This window comes from Mandrillus leucophaeus, unplaced genomic scaffold (assembly GCF_000951045.1).
Source record: "Mandrillus leucophaeus isolate KB7577 unplaced genomic scaffold, Mleu.le_1.0 Scaffold69, whole genome shotgun sequence".
Lineage (NCBI taxonomy): Eukaryota > Metazoa > Chordata > Mammalia > Primates > Cercopithecidae > Mandrillus > Mandrillus leucophaeus.
The window spans coordinates 4,107,836-4,125,780 of record NW_012107474.1 but is presented as its reverse complement, the minus strand read 5'-3'; the positions used below and the strand labels follow the sequence as shown (position 1 = coordinate 4,125,780).

General features: G+C 50.1%; 1 protein-coding gene across 3 annotated transcripts in view; it reads right to left on the bottom strand.

Annotated features, from left to right (window-relative positions):
* PRDM15 (PR domain containing 15) overlaps positions 1–17,945 on the bottom strand; it is a 75,129-nt gene that overhangs the window by 39,906 nt on the left and 17,278 nt on the right. For 2 of the 3 annotated variants that reach the window (XR_001008496.1, XM_012002587.1), the window contains exons 6-11: positions 14,893–15,123; positions 13,218–13,347; positions 11,770–11,951; positions 11,433–11,527; positions 10,828–10,915; positions 909–1,076 (exon numbers count right to left, since the gene is read on the bottom strand). Coding sequence is in view for 2 of the 3 variants with exons in the window: in XM_012002587.1 (XP_011857977.1) it covers positions 909–1,076; positions 10,828–10,915; positions 11,433–11,527; positions 11,770–11,951; positions 13,218–13,347; positions 14,893–15,123 (894 nt within the window). In the remaining variant the exon portion in view is untranslated. Of the gene's footprint in view, positions 1–908; positions 1,077–9,863; positions 9,924–10,827; positions 10,916–11,432; positions 11,528–11,769; positions 11,952–13,217; positions 13,348–14,892; positions 15,124–17,945 lie in introns of all 3 variants that reach the window. The other variant, XM_012002586.1, reaches the window with a different exon arrangement.

Sequence of the window (17,945 nt, the reverse complement as noted above, 5' to 3'; positions counted from 1 at the left end):
GAAAGTGCTAAAATGTACACAGGACACAATTCCAGCCTTTTTTTAAAAAAGGGACAAAGGCACATGTGTATGCCTATTTGGATGGACATGGTTATACTTCATTTTTTATTTTTATATATATTTTTTGAGATAAGGTCTTGCTCTGGAAAACAGTGGTGCAAGCACAGCTCACTGCAGCCTCGACCTCCCAGCCTCAAGTGATCCTCCTGCCTCAGCCTTCCGAGTAGCTGGGACTACAAGTATGTGCCACTGTGCCCAGCTAATTTTTTGTAAAAGCAGAGCCTCGCTATGTTGCCTGGGCTGGTCTTGAACTGTTGGCCTCGAGATCCTCCAGCTGCGGCCTCCCAAAGTGCTGGGGTTCCAGGCGTGAGCCGCTGTGCCCGGGAGGGTTATACTTTACACAGGACTTTGTGGTCTCACATCTTCTTTTCAACAAGCATATGCTTCATTTGTAATTATAAAACAATTTTTTCCAAATTTTAATGAAAGGGTGTTTGAAGGGCTGCTGCTCTTAGTTGCTCTTGTACGGGTTTTTCCCACTTTCTGTCATATTGAAAGCATTTTTCACAATATCTAGTATCTTTGAAAAAACACTTCTAATGACAGTGAAACACTCGACCCTACAAATCGTCCAGTGTTCTTAACTCCTTCCCCAGTGTGGAACACTTAGGGTATTTCCAACTGCTTCTCCTTGCGCATAGCAGGTCTGACACCTGTGTCTCAGCTCCTTGCTCTCCTGAGACAGGTTCTCAGAAGAGGATGAGCCCATCGGATGGTGGGCGTTTCCAGGCAAAGGAGCAGGCAGCTGAACTGCTCCCCCAAAGGCCTTGCTGACCGCGCCACCCCGCCCTGCCCCACCCCACAGGAGCTGCCTCTCCCGGCCACAGCAGGTGCACAGGTGGCCTCACCTTCCAGGTGCCGGCGCTGGTGGTCCAGCATGACGTCCTTGCGGTAGAACATCTTGCTGCAGACCTCACAGGCAAACTTCTTGTCGCCGTGCTTCTTCTTGTGCTTGGAGAGGTTGCTGTTGGTGGAGAAGAATCTGAAACACATCTCACATTGGAACGTCTTGTCATCTGTCCAGAGAGCAAACAAACACACAACGATTTTGTGGTAAATAACATCTCATGCAGGCACGCACGTATGGCCTGAATGTCAATAAAGCGTGGGTGACGGGCATGAGAGTCACAGGGGACGCGTGGCCAGGAAGAAAACAGCACCTGTGTGTCACACGCTGTCTACCCCAGGAACACACGATGCAGAGATGGGAACCCCAGTGCTTGAAAAGCAGACACGGAGCTCACCTTTCATCACCAAGCAACGCCAGCCACCTCCCTCCCAGGCCACCCTGTCCCACAGCACCTGGGGACGATGACTCCACTCCTGTCAGGAAAGCTGCCCGGTCCAAAGCTTCCCCTGGGCCTGCACTCTCCAGCATAACCGACTGACAGACAGAATGACCTCCCTACCAACCAACCGACCATCCGACCAACCGACCACCCGACCAACGTGGCCGCCCCCTGCCCCCAGGATCCCTGGTGTTGGCCCCCCCAGACTCCTTCCCCATGGGCGGACATCAATATGCCCATATTCCCCCACTTCACCCAAATCCTCCTCAGCACGCACACAATCACACACCACACAAATACACTCAACACACACCACACACATGCCCCACACAATCACACACACCACACACACAAGCACCTCACACAAATACACAATCACACACACCACACACACATGCCCCACACAAATATACAATCACACACAGCACATACACACCACACACACACCCCCCACAGAAATACACACTCAACACATCTAAACACATATGCATGCCCCCCACACATAATCACACACCGCAAACACACAACACACCACACACATGCCCCACAAATACACAATCACACACACCACACGCCCCAATCACACACACCATACACCACACACGCCCCACCCAGATACACAATCACACACACCATACACACACCACACACACACCCCACAGAAATACACCACACTCAATATACCACACACGCCCCACATAAATACACAATCACACACAACACATACACCACACACGTACCGGTACAAACACGCCACACACATCACACACTATGCAAATACATACACACCCAACACACATCACACACACGCACATGCCCCACACAAATACACAATCACATACCACACAAATAGTATACTTAACACACCACACAAAAACACATGCCCCACAAATAATCACACACACCACATACAAATACACACATATTCAACACAAACCACACACACAATACACAAATCACACCACACAAATACTCAACACACCACACATGCAAGCCCCACACAAATGCACAATTACACCACATACACATTCAACACACCGTACAGATATAATCACACACCACACAGGTACACTCAACATACACCACACACACCCTCCACATACACATTCAACACACACCACATACACTATCACACACCACACAAATACATCCACACTCAATACACACCACACACAAATACATTCAACACATACCACACATATACCCCAAATACACACAAACCACACAAATATACACATACCACACATACAGGCTCCACATAAATGCACAACTACACCACATACACATTCAACACACCACACACATATAATCACGCCACACAGATACACTCAACATACACCACACACACCCCACATACAAACACATTCAACACACACCATATACATTATCACACACCACATACACACACTCAACACACCACACACAAATACACATTCAACACACACCATTAACCCCAATACCCAATCACATACTACAAAAATACACAGTCAACACACACCACATAAACATACACTCAACACACACTACACAAACACACGTACACAACGCACCAAATATACAATCATACAACATACACCCACACATTCAACACACACCACATACACACATACTCAACATACACCATAAACTCAACCACACCACACACACAAATACACACACAACACACACATTCAACATACCCCCAACACAAATACGCACATTCAACACAAAACCACACACAATCACACACCACACACTCAACACACACCACACACACATGCCCCACACAAATACACTCCACACACACATCCACACACATGCCCCATACAACACATACTCAACACATACACCACACACAACCCACACACATACACAACACACATATGCTCAGCACACACCACACAATACACACACCACACATAAATACACAATCACATATCACACACACCACATACACACTGAACACATACCACACACACATACACCACACACATACACTGAACACATACCACACATAATATGCCACACCAAATACACACCACACACGAACACACACAAATCACACACACCACAAATACACTCAACACACATGCCACAAAAATGCACATACCACACACCACATACACACACTCAACACACACACCACACAAATAAAACACACACCACACAAATACTAAACACACACCACACAAATACATCCACACACCACACAAATACACAGCCACACACACCACACACACTCCACGAAGCTTCCAGAAACGCCCATATCCCTGCATCCCAGACCTCATCACCAGTCCCTCCTGGAAGGCAGCTGTCAAACTGTGGTTTCTGCTCCGCCCGGGACACTGACAGACCCCCAGTGCCATCTGTCCCTCCGATTCTTGCACAGGCACCCGGGGGGCCCTCACTGTGCAGTCCCTCACACTGCAGCATCAGCCCAGGTCCCCTCGCCCTGCCCCTGTCCATCAGACGCCTCACCAGTTGACCCCAGGGCCCAGCAAAGCTGCGTTCTCCTCCCTGTGTCACCAACACGGGAGGACATGGCAGCCGGGTGACCCAGGAGCGGGGCACCACAGCAGACTGTGTTTCTAGGCCCCTGGGCTCTCACCCACGGATCAGCTCCTGGGCTCAGTCAATGTTTGCCAAATATACAAATTCCCAAAACTGCATCGAAAGCTGCCATTTGTGCAAAGCAGCCACCCTGTGCCTCTCCCTCTCTGCTGCCCGAGGAGCCGCCAGAGTGTCTGAGGGTCGCACTGCCTAGGGTTTCCCTGCCTCAGCGTTTTTGGCAAGATCCTTTGTTGTGAGCTGCCCTGCGCACTGTGGGATGCTGAGCAGACACCGGGCTTCCACCCAGTAGGTGCCAGGGGCACCCCTCCCCACCAAGGTGTCTCCAGACATTGCCAATGACATTCCCTGGGGCGAACACCCTCCACTCTCCACCCCCGCCAGGTAGAGATTCACTGGCCAGGGCTCACAAAATGAGACTTTCAGGGGTGGGCCTCAGGCCTCCGCATGTGTCTGGCTTCACTCAGGTGACCCCAATGTGCAGCCCAGGTCGGGGGGTGAGGGAAGCACACAACCTCCCCCGGGAAAGCCAGGCGTTCTCACCTCTTCCCAGCTGGGAACGGACAAGGCATGGTCATCTGCGAAGACAGGAGGCGGCCATGGGGAAATCTATGCCCCACGGGTGCCACCCTCAGGACAGGGCAGGGCTGGGAGGGGACAGTCCCCTCCCACAGCTCCAACCATGGCAGGACAGTGGGAGGTGGCATCTGCCAGGGCTGAACACAGCAGAGGTGGCCCTGTGCGAGGCTCCCCTGCCCACACCCCACCCCACCCGCAGCGTGACCTCAGCCCAGAGCCATCCTCACCTGGGCCATAAGAGGGGCAACGTGATAGACGCTACGCTGAGTCCCAGCCTAACACTGTTTGCCTGCCTTCTATAAAGTGAAACATCGTCCATACAACCACTGCACTCAGTTTCGTTCTGGCTTAAGATTTGATGGACTCTGTCCACATCCACGCAACCGCATGGTCTGTGTCCTTCACGCACTGCGTCTGTGGTGTGCGTGCTTACGATGCTGGACATTTTCATGATCACTTGAATGGCTACATGACATTTCATCCAGTTTACTTCTCACAACTCACTTTGCTATTTTTGACACTGTAGATAATTTAGTGATGGAATCTTTAGTAATGTAGATTTTTTTCTTCTGTCAAATCTCTTTATCATGAATTCTTAGGAATGGGACCACTAGAGCCACGGGCTTTGTGAAAGGCCACACCTTACAGCGCTGTGGCATCAGATCACCACAGGCCACACCTTTATAGTGCTGTGGCATCAGACTGCCACACTCCCCTCAACTTGGGTCTCCTGAACAGCATAGGTGAGCCTCTTCCCAGGTGGGTGCTAAAGAACACAGGTGAGCCTCCCTCCCAGGCAGGGGCTGAATAGCACAGGCAGCCTCCCTTCCAGACAGACGTTAAATAGCACAGGTCAGACTCCCTCTCGGGGAGGTACTAAACAGCACAGGTGAGCCTCTCTCCTCGGTAGGCGCTAAACAGTACAGGCGAGTCTCCCTCCCGGGCAGGTGCCGAACAGCACAGATGAACCTGTCTCCCAGGCAGGTGCCGAACAGCACAGATGAACCTGTCTCCCGGGCAGGTGCCGAACAGCACAAATGAGCCTCCCTCCCTGGCAGGTACTAAATTATACAGGTGAGCCTCCTTCCCGGGCAGGTACCAACTAATACAAGTGAGCCTCCCTCCCAGGCAGGTGCAAAACAGCAGCCATGAGCACCCTCCGCTGGGCAGGTGGCTCCACCAGTCCTGCAGCCCCGAGGAAGGCAATGGTGCTGCCAAGAGCGTCAGCTTTCTCCCTCACAAGCCCCTCTTGACCATGGAGAGAACCTACTTCACACCACTCCCCAGCTGTCCCGGACAACTCTGCCACACCGAGGGCGGCATCCCCACAGCCACCCACTCACTGCCAGTTAGGGAACCCAGATGGGCACGGGGTCCCAACAATGCTTCTCTCTCCAATACCCCTGCTGCCGAGGAGGTCTAGGTTTATGTCTGAATAAATGAGCCACTGAGAACAGCTGCCTACTGGGGTCTGATGAAGGGAGAGGGGCGCACGGCGCCCGGGGATGGAGAGGGGGTTCCTGGGGGAGGCTGGTGGGCTGCATTTTGCCTGAGGGCCTGGACGTGAGCCTCTGCTATTCTGTAGCACAGTATTTATGGTCAGAGACAGCACAAGGAACACGACGATGAGCTACACCAGCACCTGGTCACACCACAAGGGACAGGCACTACAACAGGTCCTGTGGAGGGAGTCTCAGAAAAACCCACAAGACTGTAACATTTTAAAACTTTCCCCCACATTGTACGAATTCTTGGTTTGTCGAAGGAAGATACACATTCTCTTGACTTCAATACTATAAATAAGTATAAGAGCATGCAAATCATATATGATGCAAACGAGCTCCATTTCAAGGTTTTTATCCTGTCTTTTCAGTCTAAAATGGGTAACCTTTGAAACTAGAGCGTCTCAGGGGAAGAGGTGGTGTGATGCAGGTCCCTGGCGCTCTTCGGGTTCTAGGTCACTAACGAAGGCCAGCGCCTGGCCTAACAGCACCTCTGGCTGACAGGAAGCCACTGCCGCTTAGCCGCTTCTAGTACTTTGTTTTATTTGGGTCCAGAGAAATAGTTAAAAATAACAGGAGGCAATGCCTCTTCCTCAACCTTGAGTCTGCCTCACCAAAGCGCCTTGGATGCATCACTCTTAGGAAGCCCAACACGCTCGCCCGCTACACTCCCGCGGGACTGCGGGGACCCCAAGGGGAGGTTCGCAAACAAGATGAAGGTTCATCTGTCTGGCTGGGGCTGCACTAAGTGGAAGTCTTCAGGGGGCTGAGCCCCAGATTTCTTGGGAATTCTTGTGATAGGAGGGCTTAAAATGCAGGAGGTGTGGCACACTGGAAATTCATCCAGAAGCTTCTGGAGGCCACCTCATGCCAGACATGGATCCCTCAGAGCCACTAAAGCTCAGGCAAAACATGACTCTTTCCTGCCCCTCGGAACAGTCCAACCCGGGGAAGAAGGCATCAGGGAGGAAGAACCAAGCCCTGATTTCAAATAGGAGCCCTTGGAGTAGAACTAGCCAACCCCACTAAGGGCCCCCCGCCCCCAGCAGCCGTGGCAGGGGAGCAGAGCCTCTCACATGGCTCACGTGTGGCAGCCCTGGCCAGAGCCCCTGGGAGTCCACTGCTGTGGGTGTCCTGTTCTATAAGAGACAGGGAGGCAGCCATGGGGAAATCTATGCCCCACGGGTGCCACCCTCAGGACAGGGCAGGGCTGGGAGGGGACAGTCCCCTCCCACAGCTCCAACCATGGCAGGACAGTGGGAGGTGGCATCTGCCAGGGCTGAACACAGCAGAGGTGGCCCTGTGCGAGGCTCCCCTGCCCACACCCCACCCCACCCGCAGCGTGACCTCAGCCCAGAGCCATCCTCACCTGGGCCATAAGAGGGGCAACGTGATAGACGCTACGCTGAGTCCCAGCCTAACACTGTTTGCCTGCCTTCTATAAAGTGAAACATCGTCCATACAACCACTGCACTCAGTTTCGTTCTGGCTTAAGATTTGATGGACTCTGTCCACATCCACGCAACCGCATGGTCTGTGTCCTTCACGCACTGCGTCTGTGGTGTGCGTGCTTACGATGCTGGACATTTTCATGATCACTTGAATGGCTACATGACATTTCATCCAGTTTACTTCTCACAACTCACTTTGCTATTTTTGACACTGTAGATAATTTAGTGATGGAATCTTTAGTAATGTAGATTTTTTTCTTCTGTCAAATCTCTTTATCATGAATTCTTAGGAATGGGACCACTAGAGCCACGGGCTTTGTGAAAGGCCACACCTTACAGCACTGTGGCATCAGATCACCACAGGCCACACCTTTATAGTGCTGTGGCATCAGACTGCCACACTCCCCTCAACTTGGGTCTCCTGAACAGCATAGGTGAGCCTCTTCCCAGGTGGGTGCTAAAGAACACAGGTGAGCCTCCCTCCCAGGCAGGGGCTGAATAGCACAGGCAGCCTCCCTTCCAGACAGACGTTAAATAGCACAGGTCAGACTCCCTCTCGGGCAGGTACTAAACAGCACAGGTGAGCCTCTCTCCTCGGTAGGCGCTAAACAGTACAGGCGAGTCTCCCTCCCGGGCAGGTGCCGAACAGCACAGATGAACCTGTCTCCCAGGCAGGTGCCGAACAGCACAGATGAACCTGTCTCCCGGGCAGGTGCCGAACAGCACAAATGAGCCTCCCTCCCTGGCAGGTACTAAATTATACAGGTGAGCCTCCTTCCCGGGCAGGTACCAACTAATACAAGTGAGCCTCCCTCCCAGGCAGGTGCAAAACAGCAGCCATGAGCACCCTCCGCTGGGCAGGTGGCTCCACCAGTCCTGCAGCCCCGAGGAAGGCAATGGTGCTGCCAAGAGCGTCAGCTTTCTCCCTCACAAGCCCCTCTTGACCATGGAGAGAACCTACTTCACACCACTCCCCAGCTGTCCCGGACAACTCTGCCACACCGAGGGCGGCATCCCCACAGCCACCCACTCACTGCCAGTTAGGGAACCCAGATGGGCACGGGGTCCCAACAATGCTTCTCTCTCCAATACCCCTGCTGCCGAGGAGGTCTAGGTTTATGTCTGAATAAATGAGCCACTGAGAACAGCTGCCTACTGGGGTCTGATGAAGGGAGAGGGGCGCACGGCGCCCGGGGATGGAGAGGGGGTTCCTGGGGGAGGCTGGTGGGCTGCATTTTGCCTGAGGGCCTGGACGTGAGCCTCTGCTATTCTGTAGCACAGTATTTATGGTCAGAGACAGCACAAGGAACACGACGATGAGCTACACCAGCACCTGGTCACACCACAAGGGACAGGCACTACAACAGGTCCTGTGGAGGGAGTCTCAGAAAAACCCACAAGACTGTAACATTTTAAAACTTTCCCCCACATTGTACGAATTCTTGGTTTGTCGAAGGAAGATACACATTCTCTTGACTTCAATACTATAAATAAGTATAAGAGCATGCAAATCATATATGATGCAAACGAGCTCCATTTCAAGGTTTTTATCCTGTCTTTTCAGTCTAAAATGGGTAACCTTTGAAACTAGAGCGTCTCAGGGGAAGAGGTGGTGTGATGCAGGTCCCTGGCGCTCTTCGGGTTCTAGGTCACTAACGAAGGCCAGCGCCTGGCCTAACAGCACCTCTGGCTGACAGGAAGCCACTGCCGCTTAGCTGCTTCTAGTACTTTGTTTTATTTGGGTCCAGAGAAATAGTTAAAAATAACAGGAGGCAATGCCTCTTCCTCAACCTTGAGTCTGCCTCACCAAAGCGCCTTGGATGCATCACTCTTAGGAAGCCCAACACGCTCGCCCGCTACACTCCCGCGGGACTGCGGGGACCCCAAGGGGAGGTTCGCAAACAAGATGAAGGTTCATCTGTCTGGCTGGGGCTGCACTAAGTGGAAGTCTTCAGGGGGCTGAGCCCCAGATTTCTTGGGAATTCTTGTGATAGGAGGGCTTAAAATGCAGGAGGTGTGGCACACTGGAAATTCATCCAGAAGCTTCTGGAGGCCACCTCATGCCAGACATGGATCCTTCAGAGCCACTAAAGCTCAGGCAAAACATGACTCTTTCCTGCCCCTCGGAACAGTCCAACCCAGGGAAGAAGGCATCAGGGAGGAAGAACCAAGCCCTGATTTCAAATAGGAGCCCTTGGAGTAGAACTAGCCAACCCCACTAAGGGCCCCCCGCCCCCAGCAGCCGTGGCAGGGGAGCAGAGCCTCTCACATGGCTTACGTGTGGCAGCCCTGGCCAGAGCCCCTGGGAGTCCACTGCTGTGGGTGTCCTGTTCTCAACACAGGGGCGGGTGGTACCTTAACAAGAACAACACAGAGATGCAAGTGACAGACACAGAGGCGGGCGGACAAGGACGGGGTGGGCGTCGAAGGCTAACCTGGTAGGTCTCTAAGCCGACTGCCGCCGGGCCCCCCCTCTCCAGGGTGTGCTATGAGTCCTAGAGAGAGGGGGACACAAAGGCAACAGTGACTCACCCCTCTGTGCCCCGCTGGGGACCCCACTGCTTGGGCCTCCAGTGCCACCCACCACTGGGAATGGGGAAGGCGTGACTCCACATCCCAGAGGCTGCACATCATCACTGGAGAATACGGGGGCATCCTCGGGCCATGTGGAGAAGCGCAGCTGGCCTTGGCCTCCTTGTGGTGTCTGCTTTTCTTTGGTCTGTTTACTTGCTAGCAGCAAATTCGGTCAGAGAGACAGGGGCCTCAGACGCCCCCCAGGCCCAAAGAAGCCACCTCTCCACTACAGGTTGGTCCAGGCACACCCGGCTTCAGGCCTCACACAAGGAAAATGCTTTATTTTTGGAGACTGGTGCACACAAGCAGGCTCAGAACAAAAAGGATGTGTGCAGGGGCAACCCCGTTCCACCCTGGACGACGCAGGAGACGTGGATGGAGGAGGGCTCGCGGTTAGGAACCACCTTTGCAAGCAAGCGAGCCAGCGCTCACACTCCTCCAGCCATTATCCTGACCTTTTCCTTTCTTCCTCAGAGGGCCCTAGAAACATCGGACACTGCTGCTCCCTGCTTTTAGCCAGAACGGCCCCCGGCTTTACAATGCTCTCCAATGTGGGGCCCTACGCAGCTCGGCTGACAAATGCCGGAAGAAAATCAATCCCTTTTAACTGGAAAGTTTGCATCTGTGTATCTTTAGGATAACAATGCTTTGAAGCAAAATGGACAGAGGGAAATGTTAAAAGTGAGGCTGTCTATTGGTGAAAACAATCTACTTCGGCCTAAAGTTCCCCGGCCTCTGCAGCGTATCTGAGAATCCGCACTGCACAGCGTATCTGAGAATCCGCACTGCACAGGGGCCGAGGGGAGACCTGACCGGCGCCCTCACCTGTCCTGCAGTTGTGGAACTCCAGCGCGCTCTCGATGCGGAAGGTCTTCTCACAAGTGCCGCACCGGTACCTGTACTCGCCGTCCACCTGGTCAGAGGGACACGCCGTGAGTGAGACGGCCCGGCACACAGTCCACAGAGGCCGAGCCCCCGACGCGCTGCCCGGGCGACTCCACGCCTGTGTCTGTTACGACTCTGACCTCCACCACCCTCCCGCTCTGTTTAGGAACACAAAGGATGCGTGCTCTTGCTGTTCACCTGCCTAGAAAGGGAACCCCACAACTCAGGGAGCCCCACTCCCAGCGCCTAACACTTCCATTCTCCTGAGTCTTCCTGCTGTGCTTGTGGGCATCTGACTGGGACCAGGGGCTGGCAGGTGGCCCAGGGATGCCTGGACACCCACAGCCCTCACCTGCTCTCATCTCTCCTGGGACTCTCTCTTTTTTCAGGAATGCCTGGGCACCCACAGCCCTCCCCCACTCTCCTCCCTCCCCCACTCTCCTCCCTCCTGGGATTCTTTCTTCTCATTGCAACATGGTGATTTGGTCAGTTGTCTGCCTCATCCACACAACTGGGAAGAGAACCCTGGGCTTATTTCCACCCACCTCGTTCCTGCTATGCTTGTAAGACACGTGCTGCTTTAGGCTCTCTTTGCGGCTGAACAATTTTGCACACTCTTCGCACTTAAACAGCTTGTCACCTGAGGAACCAACCAACCGAGAGCTCATTCACCACTTAGAGCATTTACTGAGAGAAGCATGCCCACGGGGGAAACGCCCCCCAGCCGCCTTACTCCCTCCATGCAAAGGGGCTGCAGAGATGATCGCCCACCAACCGCAGCCTCTCACTGGCGCAGCTCACGGGAGACGACCCAAGGAGAGGAGACTCTATGCTGTCCTCCCACCCCCGGCCCCGGGCGCCGGCCGGGCCGTGCAGACTCACCATGCGAGCGCACGTGCCTGCTCAGGTTGCTGCTGTTCTGGAAGATCTTGCTGCAGATGTTGCACTGGTAAACCCGCTTGTGCTCCCCGAGCTGTTTGATGAGCTTGCGCCGGATGCCGTGTCTGCTCGAGAGAATTAAGCTCCTCTTGAGTGTGATGGTGTTATTCTGATGATGGGTGAACCTGCCCGGGGACGTCAATAAGTTGGAAAAAGACAGGTGGGAAAAAAGTTCCAGGTTACAAGCAGCGTGGAAATGGCCTCCTTCCAAAACTTCCCAGCTAATCCCGAGCCTGTACCGAGAAAGGAGGGAATGCGCCCGGGCGTCACTCCCAGCTTCCAGGGCACCTGAAAGGGACACCTTGAATATATAATGACGTTAGGCAGCTTTCGCTGTAACAGCCACACACCTGACTGTGTTCTAACTCTGGCCACCAGAAAGCCTGGAGGTCAATTTGTGCCTCAATTAGAATAACCACATCTGTTTTCTGCTCTTGTCACTCTGTCTTAACTCTCCTCTGTTTTACATATTATCTGTACCTGATTTTTAAAACTTCTTTTCCCTATTAAATGTCTTTTTGATGGTAAGCCACCTGAACTCTTCTGGGCAATAAGATAAACTATAAATAAATAAACAGGTAACATCATTTCTGACATTATTTTGCCAACTGTAAGAGGTGATCCAAAAAGGGTCCCAAAAAATGACCACCAACTTATTCAACTCCAGGGTAAAAATAATCCAAGAATCATAACTAAAACACAGGGCAATCTGTTAAATTCACTGAAATTCAAATAGCAAAGTGTTTTATCACAGCAGCATTGCGAAAGCTAGAAGCAACCCAGCTGCCCATCAAGGGATGCACAAAAGATAGGGCATATGCACCATGGACTATTACTCAGTGTTGAAAAGGAAGGAAATTCTGACACAGGCTACATGTGGATGAGCCAGGGTGGAATAAGCCAGTCATATAAGGACAAATTCTGTCTGATTCCACTTCTATGACATCTCTAGAGTCATCAAATCCACAGAGACAGAAAGTAGAATGGTGGGTGCCAGAGGCTGGGGGAGGGGGCTGGGGCGGGTGCTTAATGGGGACAGTGTTTCAGCTTGGGGAGATGGGAAAGTGCCACAGATGGCTGGGGGAGATGGTTGCCCAACAGTGTGACTATCCTGAATGCCACTGAATTGTGCACTTAAACATGGTTAAAATGGTTAAATTTATGCCATGCGTATTTAACCACAATAAAACGTTTCTTTAAAGCTGTTTTCACAGTGGATGCACCATTAAACTCCTGAGTTCCAGAACATTCCTGCTGCTTCCTCAGCAGGTCCGTTTCCACCTCCTCTCCTGGGGCCTTCCTGCTGGGAAGGTGCCTTCCCTCCAGAATGGCCTGGCTGCTGCCAGCACTGTCTGTCCACAGGATGGCCCCAGGTGCCAGGCAGGACTTACTTTGGAACCGAGCTGGTGTCAGTGGTGGTGGTGGCCAGCTTCCCCAGAACAAGCTCCATGATCCGCTCGTCCGGTGTTGCACTCACAGGCTCATCCGGAGGGACCTCGGTAATGATCTCTGCCACTTGCTCTGTACGAAGGGGATATGACAAGCCAAGTCACCACAAGAGCAGGGGACAAACACAGCCAAACCATGGTGACACATCGCCCCATGGGGACCACAGCCAGGCCACAGCGGTAGGCACAAATGTTGAGGTTTACACAGGGGAAAAAAGAAAAAAAACTGGCAATATTTTGGGATCCACACATTTACTAGTATACACAGAAAAGCAAAATGTTTTTCTTAGCCCAAACTGAAGTTATAATTTGTTATTCTTTTTTAAAACCACAACATCATAACATTACTTCAATCCCTCTTCATACCAACCAAAAATATTTTGGATATATAGCAGAAACTTAGAACTTATTTTCTGACAGAGATTTAGAAATGTTAATGCTTCTAATTAAATGTGCCAACATGAGTATAACCATTTTAGCTAACCATTTTGTACAAAAGTCAAAGATCACATCATCGCCAATACTAGAGACCCTGGCCAGAAACCTGAGACAAATGAAATAGGAGAAGATTACACCAAAAAATTCAACTACTGGTTTCTAACACTTTGCCTACTAAATGTCTTCCCAATGCAAGTAAGAATTAGTGAAATATCTACCTGACCCGCTTTCCCCTGCGCCCCATCTTCTATGCCTATTCACAGAGACGTGGGGAAACTGGCCAGGAGGCTTTCGGGTGCTCCTAAATCAGCGCCCAGCAGTGCAGACCCGAGAAGCTGCAGACCCAGAGTGGAAAAGGGGAGGCTCAGAATATTCCACGATGGCTGCTCTTCCCAATTCTCTCCAATTCATTGAAACAATAAGGACTCCTTTTCACTCTCACAAAAGAAATCCTGGTGTACCCCAGACAGTAAAAAGAAAAACTGCCCGGTGTCAGTAACAAAGGTGAAGGGGCCGGTGGCTGAGCATCAGATCTCGTCCTCACTGTGAGGCCCACCAGGCGTGTGCTGCAGGTGGCTTGGATGGGGGCTGTGTGAGGACCACAGGGACAAGAGCCTCGCAGGGACCGCACACCCTGGAAGAGGGTCAAATGCCTCTTCAAACCCAACTGAGGATGCCGCACAATCAAAGGATGGGGGGCCTGGGAGTGACTCAGTGCCCACCCACAGGTGACAGACCAAGCACTGTTCAGCGATCAAGGAGAAGGAGTCACAGATAAACCATGTGGGCGGGTCTCCAGCCTGCACGCTGCCTGAAAGAGGCAGAGTCCATTCATGAGAAATTCCAGGATGGGTGGAATGAACTGGTACAGAAGACAGTCAGGAAAGCGGCTAACGAGATGGAAATGTCCTCTGCCCTGACGGGGGTGCTGGTTTCACAGTTGTATCCATTTGTCAAAATCCACAACCTGTATCCTTTTTAGTGTGAAATGTATTACATGGAAATTGTGCTTTACTAGAGTTGATTGAGAGAAAAACAGAAGGGCTTAGAGTCTACCTTCCATGAGGCCTTTCTACACTGAGTTTTCCTGCCCTGCCCTCTGCCCCCTGTCCCGCCAGCCCTCAGGTGCCAGGAGGGCTGCACCCCACGCAGGTACTCATCCCAGGAATCCACTCATCACCTGCGGGTTCCTTGTCTTCCACAATGACTAGAGGCTGCTCAGCTTTGGACGCTTTGGGTTTTCTCCCCCTTCGAGGCTTTTTCTTCTGTTCTTTGGGGGCAACATTCTCGTTCTCGGGCACTGCAGGGGGTTCCCCCCGGGGTGTGTCCTGCTCCTTCGCGGGAGCTGCCGCCTCGCTCTGGCTGCCTGGAGGAAGGCTTTTGGCTTGTTCCAAGTGGCCCAAGAGATGTTCTGCAAAGAGAGATGCAAAGGCACCATGCAATTAGGAAACCTGCCACCGTCCACATCTGCCCTGGCCTCTGGTTCCCATGTGTGTTTGTTTTCAATCTCATTTGCCAACCTTCGTATAGGCAGGTGAACTTCATTTCTACTGTGTTATTTCCTCTGCATCCAACACAATTGCTATTTTTAAAAGTAAATTAAGTGGTAAAAGCAATGGTAGGTTCACCATGAGGGCAGTTTAGTGAAAAAAGCAGACACACACACGTCTACAAAGCAAAAACCTGAGAAGGAGATATCAAAAAATGAACGTGTCCAGGCACGGTGGCTCACGCCTGTAATCCCAGCACTTTCGGAGGCTGAAGCAGGTGGATCATGTGAGGTCAGGAGTTCAAGACCAGCCTGGTAAACATGGTGAAAACCCGTCTCTAATAAAAATACAAAAAGTTAGCTGGGTGTGGTGGTGTGCATCTGTAGTCCTAGCCACTGGGGAGGCTGAGGCAGGAGAACTGCTTGAACCCGGGAGGCAGAGGTTGCAGTGAGTGAGATCGCACCATTGCACTCCAATCTGGTGATACAGCAAGACTCTGTCTCAAAAAAAAAAAAGAAAAGAAAAGAATTGTGCCCTAGAACTGTGAAAGCCCTGGGAGACGTAGCAGAAGCAAAATCAAAACACTATGTAACACTGCTTCCACAATCCAGAGTGCACGAAGGACCACTGTGGGGGCAGGGGAAAAAGAAGATTCCTTGCTAAAGAGCTTACTAAAACAACAACAAAAGCAAGAAAAGCCCCAGGAAAACTAAAAAATTAAGCAATGAGCCATCAGGGTGTCAGCAGACACATACACACACACAAACTCAGGAAGAGTGGAATTCCTAGATAATAACACAAGCTGAGAGGAGAAAACTGGGGGAAAATACATTTAAATGAGTAAAGAAGTGAAAAAAAAACATAAAAAAGGCAAATATAACAAGCTGTTATGAAAAATAACCAAATAAAACTTATATAAAATACAGACCCAAAATAAAAACAATGTATGGATTAAACAGAAAATTAGACACAACTGAAGACAGAACTCATAAACTAAAATGAAGAGCTGCAAAGATTACCCAGAATGTAGAAAAGTGACAAGGAGCTAGAAAAATATGAGCAGGAGCTAAGAAGACATGAAGTGTAATATAACGAGAAGGTCTAAAACATGTACGATAGGACAAAGAGAGAATAGGGAAGGAGGGCTAAACAATGGGCAAGATAAGGGTAGGGCATTATCCAGAATGAATGAAAGACATGAATCTTCAGATTCAAGATCTGAACAGGGAAAACAAATAAAAATAAAGACATAAATGATGACTCTGTTATAAATTGCAGAACTCCAAAGACAGAGGAGGTTTCAAAAGCAAACAAGTACAAGGCAGCGATTACTTATGAAGGAACAATTGTAATGACAGCAGACGTATCAAGGGCAACAATGGAAGAAAGTAGCATAACAACATCCTCACTGTGCAGAAAGAGAATAAGAATAAATCAAAAACTCAATATCCAGTGAAAACCATTTCCAATGCAGATGGTTAAAAAAAGACATTTTGAGACAAAGACTGAAAAGATTGCCACTAGCAGGCCTGCCCCAGAGGAAATTCTGAAAGGCAGTAAGAGTGATTTTAGATTGAGGGTCAGAAATATAAAACAAAGGGAACTAAAGTCAAAAAAAAAAAAAAAAAGCCATACATAAGGAAATTAGCAAACATCATTCTAGACAATTATAAATTCAAACAGGAAAAACAGAGCAAATTCGAAAATATTTAGAATTAAACTGTGGGAGGAAGACAGCCCACACATCAAAGAGATGTATATATATTCTACCTGTTAGATGAAGCATTTTAAATATACTTATTAAATCAATTGTGTTAACTGTGTGCTTCAAATCTATATTCCTGTGATTTTTAGCCTGATTTATCAATTAAGATGTATATATTAAAAGCCCCCACCATGGAGGCAGGTTTTTCTATTTCTCCTTGTAGATCTGCCAATTTTTGCCTATTATTAGACTATGTTATTAAGTGCATATAAATTTAGATGCACTGTATAATCAAAATGTGGAATGCAGCTAACATGGTTCTTAGGAAAAAATCATCCAAAATGCTTACACGAGAGAATAAAACAACTGGAAATTAATGAGTTAAGCATCCAACTTGTTAGAAAGACACAGAATGAAAAGTGTAAAAAGGAAATAATAAATAAGAGCAGAAATAAAGTAAATATACAATAAAAAGGATCAACAAAGCCAAAAGTGGGTGCTTTGAAAAGACTAATGATATTGATAAGTCTGGCAAGAAAAAATAGAGAATGCACAAATAACCAGTCCTAGCTGCAAAACAGAAAACAGCAGCCGTCTGTAACTACTCGTCCCCACCTGTTATTGCCTTTCCATTTTTCAGTATTAGACAGCATCTATTATTTAATATGGAGGACAAGGATTTAGCTTTCTTATAGACTATACTCTCCCTCCCAAATGCTTATCTTCTCCACAATCCCACCAACATATTTATATCACTATTTTGGGGTAAATAAACAATCAGTGTATTCATAATTATGACCATAAAAATGTATTCACAACTGCACCAATATATGTTTATGATTCGTTTTTTGGTTTGTTTGTTTTTGAGACGGAGTCTCATTCTGTCGCCAGGCTGGAGTGCAGTGGTGCGATCTTGGCTCACTACAACCTCCACCTCCAGAGTTCAAGCAATTCTCCTGCCTCAGCCTCCTGAGTAGCTGGGACTACAGGCGGGCACCACCACGCCCAGCTGATTTTTGTATTTTTAGTAGAGACGGA